Genomic DNA, 24,748 nt, shown 5'->3' with positions numbered 1-24,748 from the left:
TAACTATGCTAACAGCTACCTGTTAGTTTGAATTCCTAGTCGTTAATGTTTCAATGTATTCCAACGGTGACACATAATGGCGGCAAAAATGTATAAATAATTTCCATAAAAACTTCTCAAGTCACTCTTGCAGCACAATCCAGTTCTAGGGTGTTTCTAGTTATTTTGCCAAAATGTACCAATATACTGTAGGTGATATGGCTTTTTAACTCATCTGGATTAACTATATATATATATATATATATATATATATATATATATATATATATATATATATGAAGATAACCAGTATATCATGGATGTTGTTACGCCCTGATCTAGGAGTGCTGCAACGCAACACACAAAAAGGAACGGCAGAGTGGAAATTGAAATAATCAAGCAATTTATTGCTTTAAAAATAAAACCAGGTTATTTCACAAACAAACACTTGAATCTTAATAATTCTAACGGAAGCTTAGCTTCAGGGTGAATCAACGCCAAACTGATAAACAGAAAACCCCTGTTCTCCTGAACAGAGTTCTGTCTAAACCTAAATCCAAAGAAAACCAAACCAAAATACAATTTCTAAATCTAACTCCGTAACTAAAGAAAAACAGGAGAAAACATGGTCAAACTGAAATGGCGATTCACCCCTACTGCTTTGTACAAAAATAAAGTACTTTCTAACTAGGCTATATACCAAATATACACACTAACAGTTGAACTCAAATTTACTACGGCACTAAACCAATTCCAATAAGCACACAGAACACAGTTAACAGTTTGGAGGACGAGGAGGACCAAGCTTTTGCCAACATCAAGCCTCCGTTTGGATACTGGAAACAGGAAGTTAAATAGCCAGCCTCCCAATCAGCCGATCTGCAGCAGCTACGTCTGTTGGGAACAAAGATCTTAAAGGAAAAAATAGCCTTCACTCTCCTATTAGTCAGGCACATACAAATCTATGAAAGGCACAATACAGAATACTGCGAGGGCCATAAGAGATGTATAAGAACACTGATGAATCCCTGCTGGAAAAAACAGCATATACCCATAAACGGTGGCAGATATGCTGGTCCTCCAGCATGGTCTTACTGGTGAAGCTGGTCTACCAGTAAGGTATCATTAATTATTCCAACCAACCAGCAGGCTATTGAAGCTGGATTACCATTTAAAAGCGTCAAAACAAACCCATCTAAAAAAAACGTCAAAAAGTTAACATTCATTTAAATATTATGTTGATTAATTATACATACATTAGCTCGACTCCCTGAAACTCTAAACGTTTCAGTCCAAATATTAAAACAATAAAGTATAAAAACATGTAGATTAAATGTGGTCAGTTTCCATTATGTCCTCATGCATACATCCATCAGTCACTGTGGATTTAACCATTATAAAAAAATATGTATAGAGACAATTTAGCATGCAGTGTAATGTAATGTCCCAACTGTCCAGGAAAACAAACACGTAAAGCTGCTGTGTAAAAGTCTATCTGGAGTTCAGACAGCGTCTTTATGAATATGTATGTGTATAAGAATGAGAACATGAGAAGGATGCTAAAAGAAGCTCCTGTTCTGTTTCTTTCTATACTGATTCATTTTATCGTTGTGATCCCAACGATATCGTTCGCCACCATCACTGTTATAGTAGTGTCTGGACTTTAAGTGTATCTATAGTTCAAGTATATATTTACAGTTATCATTCGATGTGGACAGCCCTTTAACCTGTACCGGTCTCTCAGATGACCATTAATCTCTGGGCAGAAGAGCCTCACGTTCATCATCTGATCCACTGGCTGAACAACAGCATGCTGTGAAACAGCAACAGACCCTCCACCAGCTCCGGGCAACATAAAGCTGTATTCGTATCTGTGCAGCTTCTCTCCGTGCCTGATCGCTTCCAGCTGTCCCAGTTCTCACAGCTTCACTGACGAACGTGTTGGCCATCCTGAACATGTCGGATGAGCAGTGCTTTCCTCCGTTGGCTGAGACTATCTCGTTGATTTTACTCATGAAGTTCCGAACTTGCCTTCTGCTTTTTCTTCCTTTGTTGTCAAACACACAGAATCTCCCAGCACACATGGAGACCAGGTCTGACACACAGCTGCTGGACCGGATCTTCTGATCCATTGACTGACCTCCCAGCTCGTCTCCATGAGTAAACACCAACATGGTGTAGTTCAGGGCCTCATCGCCGAATAGTTCTGGTAGCATCTGAAGCAGGGCAACGTCAGCTCTGGACATCCTGCCAATCTTCACCACAATAACAAAAGCATGTGGTCCTGGACTGGCGTCGACTAGCGACTTCATAATCTCGTTATACAGCTGTTCAGGAGACAGAACTTCATCAGTAAATCCTGGAGTGTCGACCACCGTGATCCAGCGTCCCTCTACCTCTGCTGACTTTGAAACAGTCTCAGTACTGACTGAATTAAAGTCCAAGTCTGAATTAAACAGATCCGCTCCCAGGATGGTGTTTCCTGATGCACTCTTCCCTCCTCCAGGAAGACCGAGCAGCACGATCCTCGTTTCCTCCACCTGGACGGACTCTCCAGAACCAGCAGCTGGAGGAAAGAAAACAGAGTCAGCCAGGAATATCAGACAGCCACATAATATAAAATATTAATCAAATGCTGAAATAACTGTTGTGTCAACATTTTTATAAATTCGTTGGCTAACGTTAGCGAATCTCCTTCTACTCGCCTTGGCCTACAAGCATGTGAAAACTAAATGCTTTTGTCATGTCACGTCTGATGAACAAAGTTATTTGAGGTGAGCAACACAAGGCATTGTGATATATATAGACAAAGATTGACAGCTCTGGAACAACCTTTTGATTGATCAATAGAAAGATAAGTTTGTGAACTGATAAAGACAGCTGATATTGATGACTATCAGTTGTTTCCTGTCAGGACTACAAGAGGTTTTCACTCGGGTGGTTTTAACTACACATGATACCTGGTGGTAGATGAGATCCTTGAAGGTGACCGGACTTTATCAGCAGATCTCGGACTTGTTCCTGTCCTCCATTTACATTATTGAATGATACCTCCCTGCAAATCTTCTAACGATGTCTGGAAGTGGACCTTCTTCTTCTTCAAAGATGAAATCATCCACTGACATCTTCTTCAAGGCATCCCCGTTTGTGAAAAGTATATAACTCTTTTCTAGTCCATCCTGCCCGAGGACTGGGATGGTTGCCTTTAGAGCTTTCTCTTGTTCTTCTGTGAACCGTCCGACGCTGACAACCACCAGGAACAGACGAGGTATGGACGACTGCAGGACACGCTGACACTCGGTCTGAATCTCCCCCTCACGTCTTAAAATTCCCGGAGTGTCGATCACTGAGATCTGTTTCCCAAACACAGTTCCAGGTTTTTCAGAGATTTCAGTTGTCAATGACTTGAGGGAAGGTCCTGACTCGAAGGCCTGGTATCCCAGGATGGTGTTTCCTGAAGCACTTTTACCGACTCCGGTGTTTCCCAGAAGGACAATGGTGAGATCTGGATCTGGATCTAAATCTGAATCTGGATCCATGTTTGAGCAACACTTAAACTGCTGGAGAAAGAAAAGAATTAAAAGAATTGCAGAAATATGAAACGTTTATTGTATTCCTGGAAATCCTTTGAACTTCTTCTACAATACAAGTAGACTTACAAAACAGGTCCAGATTCAGGTTTGAAAAATACCAAAGTTACCCTTTATGAGTGTTACGTCCCTGATCTCCTTGGAAGTCCGCCCTGGCCGCACTGATTTTAAATCACAAATACTAAACATGTTCAATATTTATGATCTGATATCCTGTTGTGTGTGGGGAACGCTGAGGACAACAAAGGACGCAGTCTAGTCTTGTTTGACCCTTCTGAGGAAGAGCAGTGCTCATATGAAGCTCATACGGATACAGATCAGCAGATCACGAAGGGAGAGAGAGGGTGAAAGAGACGCTAAGCGCCAACAGAGCTAACAGCTACACTGCAAACAGAGCATTAGTTAGCTCCATGGTTAGCTCACACTCAGAGGGGCATGGCTCTTCCTGTTTTGATCACAAGATTTCCTGTTTTTGAGAGTTCGGATACTGGTACCGATCGTAGTGGATTAACATGTGGATTATTTTCTGGATTAATGGATTTGTTGTGTGATCTATAAAAATGTCAGAAACTGGTGAAAAATGTGGATCAGTGTTTCCCAAAGCCCAAGATGACGTCCTCAAATGTCTTGTGTTGTCCCCAACTCAAAGATATTCAGTTTACTGTCACAGAGAGAAGAAACTAGAAAATATTCACATTTAAGAAGCTGGAATCAGAGAAGTTTTACTGTTGTTTCATAAAAAATGACTCAAATCGATAAATTAAAGGTCCCATGGCATGAAAGTTTCACTTTATGAGGTTTTTTTTAACATTAATATGAGTTCCCCCATCCTGCCTATGGTCCCCCAGTTGCTAGAAATGGTGATAGGTGTAAACTGAGCCCTGGGTATCCTGCTCTGCCTTTGAGAAAATGAAAGCTCAGATGGGCCGATCTGGAATACCTCCCTAAAGTTACCTCCCCTTTCTCTGCTTTGCCCACCTAGAGAATTTGGCCCACCCATGAGAGAGAGAGAGACATCATGGCTTTCAAACGAGCGAAGCATGGCAGTTGGTCAAGGCCACAGCCCCACCCTCCACCTTTTCAAATGGTTGGTGACCCACCAACTTTTTACATGTAAAAACACCACTGGTGTCCCTCCTCCCTTTTTATGAATTGCTAAATAACTGCAATAATAAACGCTACTTTCACATTGTGTTCTGTGGTTATCTGTCAGTTCTGAGTGAACACCTGAACCCAACAGTAACAATACAAGACTGTGTATGGGATCATTATCAAAACACAACTTCAAGAATCAACAATATTATATAATTATATATTATTTTTAATACCACGTGAACACAGTCAAACTGTTAGCCTTAATAAAAGCCTTTTTTGACGGTTTATCTGCGAAGTAGAATTTCCTGTGGGAGGTTGGAAATCAGGAAGTAGATCGATGTGTTCACAAGATCCAACAAGTTAATGAAAGCAATACAAACTGACCTGAAATCAGTTGTTTGATGTCGGTGAGTATTTTAGTGAGAAGCAGATTCCGTCAGACCGAGCTCCAGCTGCAGATGTGAAGGGGTTGGCAGGAAACGGGAAGATCGTGGTAGACTACCTCGAGTTGAATCTGAAAGTCGATCAAACCGAAGCTGAAGTTGGATCAAAAGGAGAAATAAAGCTTCATCAGACGCGATGCAAGAACGTGAAGAATCCGGTGAGTTTCTCATTTGTTTTACACGTTTGAACGTGTGTGTGTGCAGTGGCGCAAAAAGTGTATATCCGCTATATGCGGCGCAGCACCATGTGGGGCGCCAAAGCGATGGTAAAAAAAAGTTCTTTTTTTGGTATTTTCTATATGTAGCTGCTGTTGTGCGTTTCTAAATCATTTGTGCATTTCCTCAATGTTATTATATAACATTTTAGAGGACTAACAGGCTAGAGTAGGCGCCCTGTCTCCTAAGATTCCATCATAGAATGGTGACATAGAAGAGGGAGGGGGGGCGCTGTGTGAGCAGGTACAGTAGTGAAGTAGAGGAGTATGGAAAAAGAAAAAGAACAAAGCTAAACAGCTGTCGGGTGCTAAAATAGAAAAAGAAAGAGGGAAAAGGAGATGACATGTCCAGGGATGTGACAACAGGTAAATAAGTGGATGGTGAGAGGCAACAGGTAGGATTTAAAGTGTGACGTCTGTGGTTGGAGGCTCGAAAATATCCATGCTAACAGACTAGCTAGTGTTTACTAACACTGGGAATGTAGCAGCCAAATAGGGGTTTACAGATAGCTTAGAATATGCAAAACCGAGGTTGCTGAGCTGAAAACTGGTCAATATAAGGTAGCATGTACAATAAATGACAAGAATCTGGAAAACATAACTAATGCTATAACTCTGGTTTACCATGGAATCATGCATAGATTTGCTACCAAACTTGGAGGCTTGCAAATATCCATGTTAACAGACTGGCTAGTGTTTGCTAACTTAATGCAAACCAATGCTGCTGATAGCTACATTTAGATTTTGGTTACCCTATGGTACCAATCCCATGCATGACATATCTCAATTTTATTAAGGTCAAATAACAACTGGTAAATATAAGGTAGCATGCACAATAAATGAAGAAGAAAAATAAATGAATATGAAAACATTTATTTATTTATATATATATATATATATATATATATATATATATATATATATATATATATATATATATATATATATAAAAATACAAAATGTGAACGTAATTACAACAGCAGCACAACCATACTGCATAATAGTTGTCTTATATGATGCCATCACCACGCTGATAAGAATTGAATTTAGGCTGCTATATTTAACAGTGAGTTCATTTCATTCAGGTGTGAGGATGGTGGATCAGGAAAGACAAGGGAAGGCAACAGGTAGGTCTAACATTAGGTGGAAGAGTAGGGGGGGGCACTTGATACCAACAGATTCATTTCTTAATATTATTAATATGGAAGAACTAATGAAAAATCTATTACATAATGTTTGTTTGACAATATGTCTTAGTGGAGAAGAAGACAGGCAAGGAGTGAATGAGACAGACATGAGGTCGGTGATGACATCACGTAGAGATGAGACCAGTGATGACATCACGTAGAGATGAGACCAGTGATGACATCAGGTAGAGATGAGACCAGTGATGACATCAGGTAGAGATGAGACCAGTGATGACATCACATAGAGATGAGACCAGTGATGACATCAGGTAGAGATGAGACCAGTGATGACATCAGGTAGAGATGAGACCAGTGATGACATCAGGTAGAGATGAGACCAGTGATGACATCAGGTAGAGATGAGACCAGTGATGACATCAGGTAGAGATGAGACCAGTGATGACATCAGGTAGAGATGAGACCAGTGATGACATCAGGTAGAGATGAGACCAGTGATGACATCAGGTAGAGATGAGACCAGTGATGACATCAGGTAGAGATGAGACCAGTGATGACATCAGGTAGAGATGAGACCAGTGATGACATCAGGTAGGAGTTATATTAGTTAGACCACACAAAACTAAATGTCCAGTATTGTTTGAAGTTCTGTTGACCAACCTAGTCACTGTGTCCTTTTTGGGGGAAGAAATAGTGCAGACAGAGATGGAAAGCCACTCACCACTCAAATCACATCAACCAGGGGTGATGATTAGGTTGCCAATTGTCACAATTTGGTTGCCAAGGGCAACTGGGCGACCTTTAACGGTGTGCCAAAATTGTTGCTGCATACCCCTCTGACACTGGGTAGTTGCGCCCCTGTGTGTGTGTGTGTGTGTGTGTGTGTGTGTGTGTGTGTGTGTGTGTGTGTGTTTATAGTAAAGGCCTACCCTATCTACCACACCCAGTGAAAAAGTGAAAGCGACGAGGAGACATTTGTTTAAAAACGATTTAAAAAGAAATATTTTGTTCATCAGTGACGATAAACAGTTTCATGAGACTTTTATTTTGATATGATTCATCTGAAATATGATATATATGTATATGTATATGTGTATGTATTTTAAGGCTATATACTTTTGTAGAACTGATGCTGTAACATCAAATTCATCCTGTTAAAACAAACGGCCCATACTAAATGTAACACTATCTGATATGAAACATAAAGTTAATGTGTTCTTTATCATTCTGCAACAGTTCATTAAAACAATTCATTCATGAAGCATCTGACTGATTCCGTTAACCTTTGTGTTGTCCTCGGGTCAAACACGATTAGAAATATGGGTTTCTTACAACCAAATTGTCCAAAAATAACGTGTATGCATGATGTACGTTGTATGGAAGCCATATAACAATCTTTGCAGGTACAGTAGATGATTACTGCCATTGAATGTTGGGTGTTTTATTCAGTTTCATAGCATTTGAATCAAAACAGTCTCAAAAATAAAGTTTGACATAAAACAGTCTGTTATTCACTCAACATACTCAGATCTTAACTATTAGTACAAAAAAAATGCATAATTTCTGCTTTTTTTTAAACTCAAAAATTAGGTATAATGTAATTTAAATGAGGTTTAATGACCATGAATTTAAAAAAGCGTTGAGAAAAGTGACAAAAACATTGGAAAAAGTGCCAAAAAAAGTTTATTTTCAATTTGGACCGGTAGGACAAGACATTGATGGTGGACGGGAAGACAACACGAGGGTTAAACATCTGAGGCAGTTTATAGAAGTCAGCACACCTTTAAATACGTCCTCCTGATGTGACTCAAACTGGGTCCTGACCGTGCATCAAATGAATAATTTAGCCTGCTGTCATTGGCATGATGTTGTTTTTATGTTTAAGTTTCCTGTGTGCAGCAGTTAACTGACTCTCGCTCTCACTCTCTCTCTCGCTCTCTCTCTCTAAATGAACAGAAGCAGGAAGGAGGAGAAGAAGAAGTATGGATTATCCTATAAACAGTAAGCAACCTTCCATCACTTCTAACAAACATCCAGTTCTACCTGTTGGCATTCTGCAACAGTAGCAGGACGTCAAGAGCACTGACGCATTCAGGGGTCACAGTCAACTTAACATTTTCAGCTGTATTTTTTTCCATGCAGGGCATTGGGTTTTTACAGCAGGCACAAGGTACAATACATGAAAACAGCACAGACATACAGTACAAAAGGAGACGGGGGAGGTGTCCTGAACACAAGTGCCGTGATTGACTTTCCCGTTTCCCAGTGTATAAAGCATCAATGACATCTAAGAAAGCAGCAGAATGACCCAATAAATACCAATGCACCCAATGAAGTGCACAGTGATCAGACATGTTGAATATATTGATCAACATCTCTGCCATCATCACACAATTTTCCACATCATAGACATCATCTCTTCAACTCAACTCCTAGAGATGGAACGGTTCAAGTCAAAAATCGCTGGTCCCGGTACGGGGCATCGGTTCATTTTAGCCGTCCAGATTTCAGTCATAAAGGCTTGTGCCGGAAAAAAACTTCAAATAAAGTTGTTGGGTGGAAAAATCCTTGGTCCGTAGTCAGTGATGTAATGTAACGAAGTACAAATACTTCACTACTGTACTTAAGTAGAATTTTCACGGATCTGTACTTTATTTATATTTCCAGAAACTTTTACTGCACTACATTTCCTAAATAAAATGTATACTTTTACTCCACTACATTACCTCTTAGCATCTTAGTTACTTGTTAGTACAAAATAAAATCAGAAGTAATTTGTTACACTGGAAAAAAGCAGGTTTGGTGAATCATTGCTCCTATATCGCCAAGATACTGCACACTCCCTTTTGGTGACCTGATGCCTGTTTGTGGCCAAGCGGCAACAAAAAAAAACCATAGGCCAAAACTGAAGAAGAAGAGGAAGCATAATGACCTGCACCTGGTGCAGGCTCTGCCGCCATGGTAACAGACGATGACCACCCCGACGACAGTGGTGATGAGGATAACGTTACACACCTTTGGCCATAAAGTTCATAATCAAAGTTTTACTTTTACTTCTAATACTTCAATTCAATTTTATTTATAGTATCAAATCATAACACGAGTTATCTCGAGACACTTTACAGATAGAGTAGGTCTAGACCACACTCTGTAGTTTACAAAGCCCCAACTATTACAGTAATTCCCTCCCTTAAGTACATTTAATATCAGAAAATGACTTTTGATACTTAAGTACAGTAAATATCAGATACTTTAAGACTTTTACTCAAGTCATATTCTAAAAGGAGACTTTAACTTCTACCAAAGTCATTTTCTGGTAAGATACTTGTGCTTTTACTCAAGTATTGCTTTGAAGTACTTTATACAAGACTGTCCGTAGTGAAACCAAGTGCAGCTGTCAGTCAGTCTCTCTGTCTGCTCTAATGGGATGGATTTAGTGTTACCTGACAGTGACGGGACAAAAGTGGAGAATAAAGTGGCAACTGTGCAAGCACTGTCATCTGGCTAATGCTCGCAGCAGTACTTCGAATATGATGGTTACATTTACGGAGACGTCATCCAGTGTGTCCGCTGTTAAAAAGTGAAAACAGACTCATATAGCATCTGTAAAATAGGATCATGAGGGTCTAGTCAACATGGACCTGAGATAACTTCCTGAAGCAGAACAAACATTGCTGGTCATCTATCAAAGAAACATATTTGTTTTATACGTTCAAGTTCTGATGATTCAAACAGTTTACCAGAAACTGTGAGTCATTGAGATTTTCTGTCAAGATGTTTGTCATTGTGAATTCTGGTTTATATCTGTAGCTTAAATCATTACATTTCCTCCAAGTTCAAAACAACCAGCTGGCTGAATATGTAAAATATATAAAGCCAGTCTTTTCTTCTCTGTGTTCCAGTGTCAGAGGTGAGACTGGTTGTTGTTGGGAGGACTGGATCAGGGAAGAGCTCCAGTGGAAACACCATACTGGGAGGACCAATCTTCACTGCTGACGTCAGCCATCTGTCAGGTAAGACAAACATAGAAATAAAATGAACTTACTTCTACTAGACGATTGGTTTTCCAGTGTGATCTTCCCGCTGACCACAGGAAGTCAGAGACTGTACGACAATAAGGGCCGGAACACTGTGTCTTTAGGCTGATTTACAGCAGTACATAGGCTCAACTCAGAGTTACCAAGCCACAACCAAGCGGACCAATCACAGTTGTTGTGGTCCTCGCCGTTGCAATGTGAAGTCAAATTTCTATATAGGTGCTTGGGAACGCTTGTGCACCGCAACGACGTCACTCGCTTTTGAGTGCTCCAATGACATTGACACTCCATTGGACTTTCAGACAGATTACTGGAGGTTCTGGCCGGCTGTCGGCGTTCATTTGGCAAATTCAAACTAGTCTTGAGTATTTTGCTTAACCCTACTGTTGTCCTCGGGTCCGAAATTTGGGTTTCTTTCAACCAAATTGTCAACAAAAAAAAAAAAAAAATAACATTGGTGGTTCCGTACAACACTCTTCACAAGTAAACTAAGAGCATCTTCACACCTGAAAGTCCGAACCAAGGTCCGGACCAAGGTTCATGTTTTTGTTACATTGTAACATTTGATCCGGTAAGTTTTGGTTTCACACTGCAGTTATGCAAGCGCACTAAAGATCTCTACGTGACAAAACTACGTCCTGCCGTCATCACATACGTGAGCTGTGTCTCCAGATACTTATAACTGATTGGTTTGTAGACGGGCTTCCCCGTCCTCTCGTATCCTCTCTGGGTTAGAGTTTTTTCAACTGACTGCTGCTCTCCTCTACTGACTGCTGCTCTCCTCTACTGACTGCTGCCCTTCTCTACTGACTGCTGCTCTCCCCTACTGACTGCTGATCTCCTCTACTGACTGCTGCTCTCTCCTACTGACTGCTGCTCTCTCCTACTGACTGCTGCTCTCCTCTACTGACTGCTGCTCTCCCCTACTGACTGCTGCTCTCCGCTACTGACTGCTGCTCTCTCCTACTGACTGCTGCTCTCCCCTACTGACTGCTGCTCTCTCCTACTGACTGCTGCTCTCTCCTACTGACTGCTGCTCTCCCCTACTGACTGCTGCTCTCTCCTACTGACTGCTGCTCTCTCCTACTGACTGCTGCTCTCTCCTACTGACTGCTGCTCTCTCCTACTGACTGCTGCTCTCTCCTACTGACTGCTGCTCTCTCCTACTGACTGCTGCTCTCCTCTACTGACTGCTGCTCTCTCCTACTGACTGCTGATCTCCTCTATTGACTGCTGCTCTCTCCTACTGACTGCTGCTCTCTCCTACTGACTGCTGCTCTCTCCTACTGCCTGCTGCTCTCTCCTACTGACTGCTGCTCTCCTCTACTGACTGCTGCTCTCCTCTACTGACTGCTGCCCTTCTCTACTGACTGCTGCTCTCCTCTACTGACTGCTGATCTCCTCTACTGACTGCTGCTCTCTCCTACTGACTGCTGCTCTCCTCTACTGACTGCTGCTCTCTCCTACTGACTGCTGCTCTCCTCTACTGACTGCTGCTCTCCCCTACTGACTGCTGCTCTCTCCTACTGACTGCTGCTCTCTCCTACTGACTGCTGCTCTCTCCTACTGACTGCTGCTCTCTCCTACTGACTGCTACTCTCCCCTACTGACTGCTGCTCTCTCCTACTGACTGCTCTCTCCTACTGACTGCTGCTCTCTCCTACTGACTGCTCTCTCCTACTGACTGCTGCTCTCCCCTACTGACTGCTGCTCTCTCCTACTGACTGCTGCTCTCCCCTACTGACTGCTCTCTCCTACTGACTGCTGCCCTTCTCTACTGACTGCTGCTCTCCTCTACTGACTGCTGCTCTCCCCTACTGACTGCTGCTCTCTCCTACTGACTGCTGCTCTCCCCTACTGACTGCTGCTCTCCTCTACTGACTGCTGCTCTCTCCTACTGACTGCTGCTCTCTCCTACTGACTGCTGCTCTCTCCTACTGACTGCTGCTCTCCTCTACTGACTGCTGCCCTTCTCTACTGACTGCTGCTCTCCCCTACTGACTGCTGATCTCCTCTACTGACTGCTGCTCTCTCCTACTGACTGCTGCTCTCCTCTACTGACTGCTGCCCTTCTCTACTGACTGCTGCTCTCCCCTACTGACTGCTGCCCTTCTCTACTGACTGCTGCTCTCTCCTACTGACTGCTGCTCTCCTCTACTGACTGCTGCCCTTCTCTACTGACTGCTGCTCTCCCCTACTGACTGCTGCTCTTTCCTACTGACTGCTGCTCTCTCCTACTGACTGCTGCTCTCTCCTACTGACTGCTGCTCTCCCCTACTGCCTGCTGCTCTCTCCTACTGACTGCTGCTCTCCTCTACTGACTGCTGCTCTCTCCTACTGACTGCTGCTCTCCTCTACTGACTGCTGCTCTCCTCTACTGACTGCTGCTCTCTCCTACTGACTGCTGCTCTCTACTGACTGCTGCTCTCTCCTACTGACTGCTGCTCTCTCCTACTGACTGCTGCTCTCTCCTACTGACTGCTACTCTCCCCTACTGACTGCTGCTCTCTCCTACTGACTGCTCTCTCCTACTGACTGCTGCTCTCTCCTACTGACTGCTGCTCTCCCCTACTGACTGCTGCTCTCCCCTACTGACTGCTGCTCTCTCCTACTGACTGCTGCTCTCTCCTACTGACTGCTGCTCTCCCCTACTGACTGCTGCTCTCTCCTACTGACTGCTGCTCTCTCCTACTGACTGCTACTCTCCCCTACTGACTGCTGCTCTCTCCTACTGACTGCTCTCTCCTACTGACTGCTCTCTCCCCTACTGACTGCTGCTCTCTCCTACTGACTGCTGCTCTCCCCTACTGACTGCTGCTCTCTCCTACTGACTGCTGCTCTCCCCTACTGACTGCTGCTCTCCCCTACTGACTGCTGCTCTCTCCTACTGACTGCTGCTCTCTCCTACTGACTGCTGCTCTCTCCTACTGACTGCTGCTCTCTCCTACTGACTGCTGCTCTCTCCTACTGCCTGCTGCTCTCTCCTACTGCCTGCTGCTCTCCTCTATTGACTGCTGCCCTTCTCTACTGACTGCTGCTCTCCCCTACTGACTGCTGCTCTCCCCTACTGACTGCTGCTTTCTCCTACTGCCTGCTGCTCTCTCCTACTGCCTGCTGCTCTCTCCTACTGACTGCTGCTCTCCCCTACTGCCTGCTGCTCTCTCCTACTGACTGCTGCTCTCCTCTACTGACTGCTGCTCTCCTCTACTGCCGCGGCTCTTTTTGTTTTGTTGTGATGTTGAGAAGCGAGACACGGGAACTTTCTTTCTGGTGCATTTATTCAGAGACAAACGGAAACCCACACTGTACATTTACTACCACTTAACAAGTAAACTGCTGATGTATTCTCTGCTCTGATAGCTGACAGCTGTCTGCTCTGAGCACATTCACCGTCACTCTCTCTCACATACAGGCTAAGCACCAAGCTATTCCTTAAAGGAGCTTCTTGTAACACAAGGAGAGCCTGCCAGAGCTTCCTGTATTTGGTCCGAAAGTCCGAACCATCCAAAAAATGCTTTCACACTATAAACGAACCGGACCATGGACCGAGACCGCCTCTTTTGATCGGACCAAAATTTGGTCTTTTGATCCGGACCGTGGTCCGAGGCACCGTCCTCACCTGCAATTTTGGTTCGGACCAAACTGAAAAGTCTGAAAGAAACGCCCTAAATGATCAGTTCACTACTTTCATTGAATTTGGGTGTTTTATCCAATTTTATAGCATTTGAAGAAAATAATTGTTAAAAGAATGTTTAAAAAGTGACACAAATGTTGGTAAGAAAAATCGACTAAGACATCGGGAAAGTGACAAAAACGTCGAAAAAAGTGACAAAAGTGTCTTACGGTTTTCATTTTTAAATTTGAGCCAGAAAAACAAAAAGTTGGGTAACACTTTACTTGAAGGTATCTACATAAGAGTGACATGACACTGTCATGAACACATGAACCCTAACCATAACTTTTTTTTTTATGGTTTACTAAAAGAAGCGTTATGTCATAAACGTTCATGACTTGTTTATAATGTTTATGACACGTTCATGTCACTCTTATGTAGATACCTTAAAGTATAACCAAAAGTCTTCGACGGGAAGACAACACAAGGCTTACATTCGGTGCTGCTGGCAGTACTGCCAAACTAATATTATTATAACGGCAACAAAATAAATCTGTTTATTTTCCGTCATTCAAACTACAGAAGAAGGCAAACCTCCGACTTGAAAACACGCCGACATAGGACGCACGTCCGTCTACAAACCAATCAGCGTCAAGTATAGCCAGTGAGTGCACCTGGCTACTTGCAGTTTAGCATGTGTTAGCATGTTAGTGCCTGCTACTACTACTCAGAGGATGTGTTGAGGTGTTGGAGAGTTCACTACACAGTTGTAGCGCTGACTCTACTCTGATTCTGACTGTAATACAAGCACATGTTGACTAACTCTGTTTTCTCTCCTCAGTCACTAAACAGTGCTGTAAGCAGACAGGTGAGGTGTGCAACAGGCAGGTGACCATCATCGACACTCCCGGCCTCTTCGACACTTCGCAGGAGGATGAATATGTGAAGCGAGAGATCGCCAAATGCATCAACATGTCGGCCCCGGGGCCCCACGCCATCCTGCTGGTCATCAAGCTGGGGCCTTTCACAGCAGAGGAAAGAGACGCTGTCGGGAAGGTGGAGGAGATCTTTGGAGAGGATGCCTGGAAGTACACCATCGTCCTCTTCACGTACGGAGACCGAGTCACGTCAGACTTCAAACAGCTGGTGGAGAAGGCTGGACCCGAGCTGCAGGCGATCCTGAAGAAGGTGGCGAACCGGTACCACGTCTTCAACAACCTCAAAGCCAACGATCGCGGACAGGTGCTGGGCCTGCTGGAGAAGGTGGAGGAGATGGTCGGTGCCAACGGAGGACAGTTTTACTCCAACTACACCTATGAGGAGGTGTCTAAGATGCTGCTTAAGAGAGAGAAGGAGCTCAGAGAGTTCTACGACAAGAAACTGGAGGAAAGCATCAAATCTGTGGAGTCAAAGTACGAGAAGAAGTTGAGTGAAGCTCAACAGGAACGCCAAAAGGTGGAGAACAGTCTGCAGTCTGAGCTGCAGGAGGTGAAGCGGTACTATCATGCTTTAGAGAGAGGAGTCCGTCACGTTGTAGAGCACACAGTGAAGGATGACTCCATGGAAGACATTCTCAAGTTTCACGAGGCCCTGAAACTAAACTAAACTCAGCTGTCTTCATCTGGACAGACTCATAATATAATGTTATATAATATAACAGCAGCTTGTTCAGTTTGTTTTAAATGATGAGTTTAATACTGGAAATAGATGCAGAAAACTCAACATGTGATCAGAACTCTGTCACATCCTTGATCTTTACACTGAAAAACATAAAGCCACTGTAGCACAAGTCTAAAAACAACAAAGAATATCTCCTTTGGAAATATCTCTTATTAGAGGTCTTTATTCCAGTTTGATAAAGCCAAAGTTACATTCAACCATCTTTCATTCACCTGACACACAGGTAAACCTCCACATCCCCAGTTCATAACTTTATTTCATCTGTTGGTTACACAATGATCACGGAATAGTGATTTCTCCCCTTGTATCATATTTTTTTTAACATTCCAGGCATACGTACTTTATATTTACCATTTGTACAATAAATTGTCATTAAATCCATTCATCCATCAACCTCACCCTCATCCACATGCACACGCATAAACACTGTACACAATTTATCAACGGAGTCATGTTTAAAGGCCGCTTGCCTTCACATTTAATATCCATGAGTCGAGGAAAGACCAAGCAGAGTACCATTTGCTTTTTTTCAAGTTCTGACCGCTGCGAGCTGATTTGTTCTTAGAGCCGAATGGAGAAGGTGACGTGCAGATATATTACAGACTGAAACCTCTTACGTGTTCAGAGGACCCTGGTCCGGTATTTCAGGAAGAAAAGGAAGGAGAAGTATTCAGAGAGAGATGGAGAGCAGTACGGAAAGGACAGAAAATTGTCATAGAACTCCTAAATAAAAAAACCTCCTTTTCATCCCTCCTCCTACTTTCTTCTCTTAGTGTCTACACTTCTAAAGCCAAGCACAGTAGTGTGGTTACTTCTGTTGGTTCCCAGTGTGGTTCATACAGGAGTGAGGAGTCTTTACAGGGTCATATACAGTAGGTACATATAGGACATACAGTACAGAACATTCTCCAACCTCCAATACTGACGCTTCCTCTGTAACAGAGGCTACTGAGGCCCACTCTTCTGCTGCTTTGGTCTCAGGGAGTCTGTGCAGTAGCAGAGGCTTGTTTGGAACTGTGTATTAGTTTTAGGAATCCAGTGTAGGAACAGGAGAATGTCGCCTTTGCAGTAAAGTGGCACAAATGCAGCTGCAGGAGAAAATGAGATGCTGAAAAAAAGTGCAAAGAGTCTAAAACATGTTTTGGTCGCTAGTTAGTTACATCTACGTTTTGGTTCTGAACACATTGGCGTGGCTTTGGTCCAGAGGTTGTACGATTGGAGAAGCCAGAGACCGCAGGTTGGTTTGACATGAAGAGAAGCTGGCCCGGGCCGGACCAAGCCAAGCCAGGCCAGGCCAGGCCAGGCCGGGCTGTCTTTGGCAGGGCCGTGCTGGGTTAGGAAGAGCTCTGCGTTGGGAGGGAGAGAGAGTGGAAGAAGAAAAGAGGCTCATCCTCCGGCATCTCTTTCTACCTGCCGAAAATGTTCTCGTACTCCAGCAGTATGAGCTCCACTATCTGGTTCTGGTAGACCATGTGGACCGCAATGTTCCAGGTTTCCGTTTCAGGCCGCAGCAGCGTGGGGCCGAACACGATGGCCACGCTCTGGGTGGTCATCCGGTTCTCCTCCCCGTGGTCGATCACCCTGGAGGAACAAGGCAGAGGCAGACAGTGTGAGAGACACACACAGTAACACTCTACTGCAGAGATCTTCAACAGGGGGTCCGGGACCCCTAGGGGGTCCTCAGAGTTGCTGCAGAGGGGGGCCGCCAAATCCATCCATCCATCCATTGTCATAACATGTCAGAAAATATACATCAACATGAATCCAACATATTATTAAAGATTGTTTTTTACGTAGGCTATGCAACATTGATGATAGGCTTAATGGCCTAGAGCTAAAGTAGCCATAATGTACAGTTAAGCTTAAGGATTCACTGTGCCACATATAAACATTAAAACATGATGTATAAATATATGAATATACCAACATTTTTTCTTGAAAAAGCTTCTCTTTTTCAGCTAAGGGGTCCTTAGCCTAAAAAACGTTGAAGACCCCTGCTCTACTGTGTGTCAATCGGCTCCATAATGCGGTGTTATTTGCAGAATCAGATTTGTAATTTATTATAATGGAATGTGACACGTGCACATTGTTTTCATGTGTTGAAATGGTGCCTATGCATTGTTATTTTTGGAATCAAATATTGTGTTCCGAGTGAAGACGAGTCTTGTCTTACTTGCGGAGGTGTTTGAAGAGGGCCTGCATGGTGTCGTGGTTGGGTTTGGGCAGCTGTTTGATCAGATCTTTGATGGACTGAACTCGCTGCTTGTAGTCTTGAACCTCTGCACAACAGAAAACATTCATCAAAGTCGGACTGAACAATCTGGATTCAGCAAAGACAACGTTTCCTCTATGTTGATTTTGTAGTGGCGGCCCGCCATGGCTAAATTTCTGCCGACACGGTATCAGAAATAGGGCAGACGCACAATATAGTCACGGTTGCCTTTTAAATGATCCTGCCGACATAATGCACCCCCCGTTGGCTGCCGCAAAGCATTGCAATTTAACACCAAGTAGAACTATTCAGAGGTTACTGGGCCCGTCCAGTTTAACTCCACATACTGTTGTTGATGGAGTTTATTGTCAAAACATTCGAGTCAACTATTAAATGAACAGCTCCACCAAAAACATCACCGTGGTGGGTCCGTTCTAACTGGACAATGTTCAACTTGTCATTTCTGTCAGCTCATCGTCCTCAGTTCCTCAAAATATATATAAATATATAAAAATATGGTTCAATCACTCACAACTGAAAATATGCCTCATTGTGTGTGAATAGAGGTGAATGAATGTATTTGTTTGTGTTGCAGTGGGGGGGGGGGGGGGGGGGTTGTTGTTCAGACAGACCTGCCCCCACTGGTAAAAAAAATCTTTCAGGAAACACTGAAAGAGTTCCATAGATCCTTGTATTGCTTCACTGGTGCAATGTTGGATAAAGTGAACCTTGATGCTAGTGGTTAATCCATAAGTAAGTGGTTTATTGTAACCGGCAATTTCCACTGGATGCGTAACGGCTGCGGATCCGCTCCGGAATGTCGACGGAGTCAGTGTGTGTATTTCCACTGACTGCAGAACGTCTGCGTCCCGACTCCGTCCCAGCTCCGGCGGTCCCAGTCCTCCAGAGCAGATACGCAGAGCTTCTATTTTTGCCGGACGCCGGAGAGCTCCGCAGCAACTCAGCACACGGCAGATAGTGCGGGACAGGAAGTCGAGCACAGAAACAAAATAAAAATCTTTTTCAAAGTAAAATTCAGCGTGCTCACGGCGGATCATATCTCCCTGCACTACACCTTGAAAACACAGCTCAGAGTAGTTTCCCCTCTACTCCTCTAGATGGAAACTAACTGGTGGTGGTTTTGTGGTTCTATTCTACCTGAATTCGTGAGATCTCGTGGGTCCTCGTGACTTCAGATGTCAGTCATGGCCACAGCCGTTACGCAACAAATCCGGACCTGGTGGGTATTGACGGACGGCGGAGCACGCAGACGTTCCGCAACGGAGCAGATCCGCAGACGTTCCGCATCCAGTGGAAATCCGGAGTAACCGTGGATTTCCACAGGATGCAGAACGTCTGTGGACCGGCTCCGCTGCGGAACAGCTGCGTGCTCCGCCGTCCGTCAATACCCACCAGGTCCGGATTTGTTGTGTAACGGCTGCGGCCAGCCGACCACGAGATCTCGCGAATTCACGTATGTTCGCGCGATATAACAGGATGTAGTTTCTATAAACAGAACCACAAAACCAACACCAGTTAGTTTCCATCCAGAGGAGTAGAGGGGAAACTACTCTGAGCTGTGTTTTCAAGGTGTAGTGCAGGGAAATATGATCCGCCGTGAGCACGCTGGATTTTACTTTGAAAAGTAACCGGATGTTTTATTTTGTTTCTGTGCTCGACTTCCTGTCCCCACTATCTGCCGTGTGCTGAATTGCTGCAGCAACAACACACAGTTGTGTTACAACATTCCCACACACAGACACCTACAATCAGACACGCACACATACAGACGCACAGACACACAAAGAGACGCACAGACACATAGACACACACACAGACACACACAGCAGGCCCAGTTAGGAGGAGGACACAGTTAAGTTTCATAGCACCTACAATTATTACACTCCAGTAGACACTAACACCTCATATGTAATAGTTATGTGTAGGGGGGGTGTACCTTGTGCAGTCGTTGAAAATAAGTTATTTTTTTATGTTCTTCACAGAAAATGAGCCAAGGCCAATGAGTTTGAGTTAGAAGAAATAATAAATAGCATAATTTTTCTTTTAGCAAACATTGAAGACGGGTCCCACAGACCTGAACACCACACAAGGGTTAAGTGGGGTCTGGGGTCTTCAGTGGTCCATTAAAGTTTCCATGAGGTTTTCCAAACAAAGTCATTTCATTTGAATTCCCAACTGGACAATACAAATAAAATAAAAGCTCAAATCAAATGCCTCACTATTGGACATCTCCCTGCTTTCAGTTTAAATTATTCAAGTTAGCCCAAAATCTGTAACAAAATCGCTCCATAAGGAACTCCTGGGGAAATAATGCTTATTGAGCTGAGGTCCAGGACAAGAAGGATTCAGCAACAGGATGGGGCTTGGGGTTTTGCAGCAGCACATTCCCTGAAGAAAAGAGGCTTAGTAACAGACAGTACACTCCCTTCAGAGTGTGAGTGAATGCGTGAAGAAATACAGACATTTGTGGTACAGCTGTGTGTAACACGTACTGATGGCGCTGACAAAGTCATGGAAGAGAGCGTAGGTGAAGAGAGGCTCGGGCAGCTCTCTGAAGTACATCTTCAACGCTCCAGTGGTCACGTGGATGTCCTCCCACTTGTCGTCCGTCAGGTTGACCTTCTCATCTGGACACAAACACAAAAACCCTTCAGTCAGAAAGACTTACACACGTAGAAAGTCTAACGTGACCCAAAGGAAAAAAAGCAAAAACTGCCAGAATATTTCTAAATAACCATTTCACATTATTCTCCATGTTGTTTTCTCGCAGTAACTTACCGTGATTGACAGCAAAGCGTAGTTTTTGTATGATAGCCAGGTTCCCACTAACTCTGTACAGCCCGTCTATACACAGACCTGCAGGGGATCATGGGAGGAAACCATTAATCAGCTCAGTAATTAGGCCTGTAACAATTATTACACAACTGTCTTATCGCAATTTTTTTCCCATAATCGCCAATTCTTCGTTTAACCGCAATGAATTGCTAACATTAGCTAAGGTCCTAATGGGTACAACTATTGATGGTAATTGACAATTTTATGTGCATTTAAGAACAAAAGAATGTTTTATGACAATAAAGAGGTGTGGTTTACTTCATAGGCTGTGTCCCTGTGTTATTACATTATCTGGGTCCATTGACTGTAAATATTAGTGGACAGAACATGTGTTACGTCGCCCATTGGTTTGTGGAGATCTGCTATGAGTCGTCAAGTTTGCTGGTTGCGGATGTGACGATTTGAGACGAGAGGGAGGAGAGAGGGAGGAGTGAGGGAGGAGAGAGGGAGGAGCCATAGACTGTTGGCTGCTATCTGACTGTGACGTTAGCTGAGAATTGGCAACGCTGCTTACACTCTACATAACGTTACACACTTTCACCGGCAATCTGGATGCAACTGCTGCTGAAAGCTAGCCTACATAATTCGAGGTAAGATTTAGCTTCGCTAAGTTTGAAATATATCTTTGTCCCATAGTTATATTACAAAAAAAATGAACATCATTCTGTGTTGCAGAAGACTTGAAACTAGCGATTGAGACCATGAACTCATTATGAAAATGTTTACTGAAGTAATAAATCAAGTGAGAAGTGGGTCACTTTCTCATAGACTTCTACAGAAACCGACCTCCTTTTGCAACTGCACGTGTCGCCCCCTGCTGGAATTCAGATAGAAAGCAGGTTTAAGGCACTTCCGCGTTTGCAGCACTTCGCCGAACCGGATGCGTTGTCCATTAATATTAACAGTCTATGGAATTCATTCACAACTTTAATTGGTCTGAAATAGTAATACATAAATGAATATTTTTTAAATTTGACTGAAAGAGACAATTATATCGTTAATCGCAATTATTTCCGAGACAATTCATTGCACAGCAACATTTGGAGTTGTTACAGCTCTATCAGTAATGCAAATGAGTTTCTGTGGTTTGTTTTTACTTGCTCAGAGCACCAGAAGAGAACAGTGACTGTGCACACCCCGTGTTATCACGAGGCAGTAAAGCCACCCTTCTTTTATGACAGGCGCATTAAAAAAGACACCAGAATCCTTTTCTTCTAACTCAGGTCTGGTACGAGGACACACATCTGAACCCACCGTTGTTCTCCACGTGGTCGATGCACATCTTGACAAAGATGGGCACTGTGACGTTCTCCCTCTGACACAAACTGGACAGACTGCAGCCGAACACCTGATCTGAAGACACGCAGAGACAAAACCGTAGTCATAAAACAGTCCAAAGTCCTTGTTTACTTGCAGTGTGCGGTGTTTTTTGACCTCCCTGTTCCTTATTACTTTCTATTAGCGATAAAAGAGCGGATGGCTTTTTCCTCTGTGGGCTCTTTAATGACTTGTAGGCTGAAAACCTCCTGCAACAAATATATATAAAAAGAACTAATTATACATGATTCCTGTGGGCAAACTCGTTCGTTGGAGGATACATGAAATATCCAAATAGGTTATAATTAAGGTAAAGTAAATTGATTTATGTTAAGAAACTCTTAATACTATTTATTTATACCGTTTTGGTATGTCAAGTGTCAGTGTCAAGAAACTATTTCCATATATCGCAACACAGATAGATGACAGAAAATGTACAAGTATAAATGAAAATATGCAAAAGGAATGCAATGATGTTAACCACAAATGTACAGCATCGACCTGAAATACTTTCTTCCGGATTTTATAAAGGTAATCCATAAGTAAAATGACTTCGACATTTATTGATTTCCCCAAAGAATGAATCAAACTCTTTGAACTGTGTTGCCTGGAATACCTTTTAGAATTCCATATAATCCAATGTAGATTTTTTAGATTTAGATTTCTTTATTTAAAAGGGACTACGCACATGAGTGTACAGAGAGTACAGAGTCCAACATGTAAATGTGCCAGATGTAGCCATACAGGCTCATTTTCATCTGCAGTCCCTAGCAGGTTAATGGCTTAAAACAATAAATAAGCTACAACAATACAACAAATAAACATAAAACAAGAAAGACATAGGCATAGACAAGTAAAATGACACAACTACTATTCCAGATTATGACAACTGGCAGGTTGATGGCATAGAAAAGCAGGAACACTGAGCCTTTTTCCCCACAGATGTGAGAAAAGCTTGTGCTACTGAGTCAAAGTGATGGCTGTCTGGTACCTTTGATGTAGCCCTTGTCTCGGACGGCCTGCAGGGTGGGGCGGCGGGTCAGGAACTTCTTCAGCTTGTGTTTGGTCTTCTTGTTGTCCGAGTTGTCCATGCTGGTGGAGGTCTTCATGGCTGCGGAGGACAGATGGGACATGTTGTCCACCACTCGTCTCAACACACTGACCGCCATGATGCTTTGAGGGAATGAAACTGATACGCAGTTGCTTTATAGAGCAAAGGTGGGACACATAGCGTGGGACACTTTCATTTTTGAGTCATGTATACCGGGTGTTCAGTTTCTCAACTGTCCTGTAGGGCTGCACAATTAATCACAATTTTATATATATATATATATATATATTTTAATGAAAAGGAGAATAATGATACAAAAATGACAATTCCCTACAATATCGTGAATCATATCACAATCGCAATATCAGTCAAAATAATCACAATTTGATATTTTCCTCATATAGTGCAGTCCTACTGTCCTGCTATCATATTTGCTTTCCTCAAATTAATTCAACTATCAAATCTCTGACTTTGATGATCAGTTTTACAGACATGTTTATATATGATAGTCCTATACTTTTTCAATACAGCAAACATTTGTTCAACACCATTAGACAGCACACAGACCTCGACCTTTCTTTGAGTCTCGGTGGTCTTTCTCCTTGTCATGTTTCTCCGCACCGGGCGACTCCGGCAGGTCCTCTTCAATGGCCTCATCAGACTCCCAGGCCTAACACACACACACACACACACACACACACACACACACATTGTAAAAACCTCTATCTGCTGAACCTTTGGACTCTCAGGGCAGACAACTACAAACTTGATCTGTTGAGTTGACTCAACTAGTTATTTTTCAAACTAATAATATTAATTGATGATAATTCTCATTATTTTACAGTTTTTCAAATTGTATTTCTGCTTCAATTCAGTCTTAATGTTCATAGTGAGTTAAGTGGCTTTTTATAAATGTTTACTTTTAATCCAAGTGTTTTAGTAGAGCGTCTTTTGAAAAAGAACACACATAACCATTGATTCATTACACTTCAAACACCTTGAGTATTTGTACTGTGTTCATCACACTACTGTTTGTTTTCTCAGTTTGCCCACAGTGGTTAAAATGAACAGCTGGTGTTCAGTTGGAGATGCAGCCGAGATTAAGGACATCGGATTTAAAATATGTACTTTTATTTAAAAGTGAACACGCTGACATTAACAGCAGGTAGCTGTGACAAAGTCTGCTCGGTTTCTCCTCTCAACAACCTGGCACAATCTCTCCGTGTTAGCTATATTAAAAAGTCAAATTGCAGTGCTGTCCTAGTCTTTCCTTTTCTTTTATCTACATCAGTGGTTCTCACATTTTTTTCCAATAATGTACCCATTTAAATATGTTTCTATTCTATTCTATTTCTATTCTTTACCAAACAACAACATTGTAACTAAACTACTCAAATGACACGTTTCAAAATGTTCAGAATCATTAAATTCATTCATTATTTTATAGTGTGTACTTATTTTAGGAATTATGTATGTATGATAGGTTTAAAATTTACATTTAAAAAAAAAATAATC

General features: G+C 42.8%; 2 protein-coding genes and 1 long non-coding RNA gene across 22 annotated transcripts in view; 1 reads left to right on the top strand and 2 right to left on the bottom strand.

The window, feature by feature from the left end:
• Nucleotides 1-359: 359 nt before the first annotated feature.
• Nucleotides 360-5,148, bottom strand: LOC116044911. Of its 2 annotated transcripts, none has more exons than XR_004898360.1 (3): nt 5,049-5,148; nt 2,940-3,539; nt 360-2,545 (listed from the first exon to the last, which is right to left on the bottom strand). It is a non-coding gene; the product is annotated as an uncharacterized LOC116044911 (long non-coding RNA). The 2 variants fall into 2 exon arrangements; XR_004898361.1 differs by having other exon boundaries at nt 2,940-3,536; nt 5,049-5,122.
• LOC116044917 (GTPase IMAP family member 7-like) lies at nt 5,053-16,458 on the top strand. Of its 5 annotated transcripts, none has more exons than XM_036005438.1 (4): nt 5,078-5,265; nt 8,427-8,468; nt 10,370-10,480; nt 14,959-16,458. In XM_036005438.1, exons 1-4 carry the CDS (start codon nt 5,244-5,246, stop codon nt 15,720-15,722), a joined length of 939 nt encoding a protein of 312 aa, XP_035861331.1. In that variant the 5' UTR covers nt 5,078-5,243; the 3' UTR covers nt 15,723-16,458. The 5 variants fall into 5 exon arrangements, with proteins under 5 accessions (XP_031148323.1, XP_035861331.1, XP_031148320.1 ...); XM_031292460.2 differs by having other exon boundaries at nt 5,155-5,265; nt 8,424-8,468; XM_031292461.2 differs by lacking the exon at nt 5,078-5,265 and adding an exon at nt 5,625-5,688 and having other exon boundaries at nt 8,424-8,468.
• The window catches only part of LOC116044915 (rho GTPase-activating protein 12-like), an 88,391-nt gene continuing 79,583 nt past the window's right edge, over nt 15,941-24,748 (bottom strand). For 7 of the 15 annotated variants that reach the window (XM_031292452.2, XM_031292453.2, XM_031292455.2 and 4 more), the window contains 7 exons: nt 23,801-23,903; nt 23,174-23,293; nt 22,120-22,218; nt 20,809-20,886; nt 20,523-20,657; nt 17,971-18,076; nt 15,945-17,378 (listed from right to left, as the gene is read on the bottom strand). In XM_031292452.2, the coding sequence (XP_031148312.1) occupies nt 17,204-17,378; nt 17,971-18,076; nt 20,523-20,657; nt 20,809-20,886; nt 22,120-22,218; nt 23,174-23,293; nt 23,801-23,903 (816 nt within the window). In that variant the 3' untranslated portion in view covers nt 15,945-17,203. Of the gene's footprint in view, nt 17,379-17,970; nt 18,077-20,522; nt 20,658-20,808; nt 20,887-22,119; nt 22,219-23,173; nt 23,294-23,800; nt 23,904-24,748 lie in introns of all 15 variants that reach the window. The other 8 variants (XM_031292450.2, XM_031292447.2, XM_031292451.2 and 5 more) reach the window with 3 other exon arrangements.

The sequence above is a fragment of the Sander lucioperca genome, chromosome 9 (assembly GCF_008315115.2).
Source record: "Sander lucioperca isolate FBNREF2018 chromosome 9, SLUC_FBN_1.2, whole genome shotgun sequence".
NCBI classification, from domain to species: Eukaryota; Metazoa; Chordata; class Actinopteri; order Perciformes; family Percidae; genus Sander; species Sander lucioperca.
Note: the sequence above shows the minus strand (reverse complement) of the source record. Positions and strands in the feature narration are given on the sequence as shown.

What these genes read in the sequence shown, in the direction of transcription:
- LOC116044917 (XM_031292460.2), top strand. Translation starts at nt 5,244, where the DNA reads ATGCAAGAACGTGAAGAATCCG. An exon ending in TATGGATTATCCTATAAACA is followed by an intron (nt 8,469 to 10,369) that starts GTAAGCAACCTT and finishes TCTGTGTTCCAG; the next exon opens with TGTCAGAGGTGAGACTGGTT. An exon ending in TGACGTCAGCCATCTGTCAG is followed by an intron (nt 10,481 to 14,958) that starts GTAAGACAAACA and finishes TTCTCTCCTCAG; the next exon opens with TCACTAAACAGTGCTGTAAG.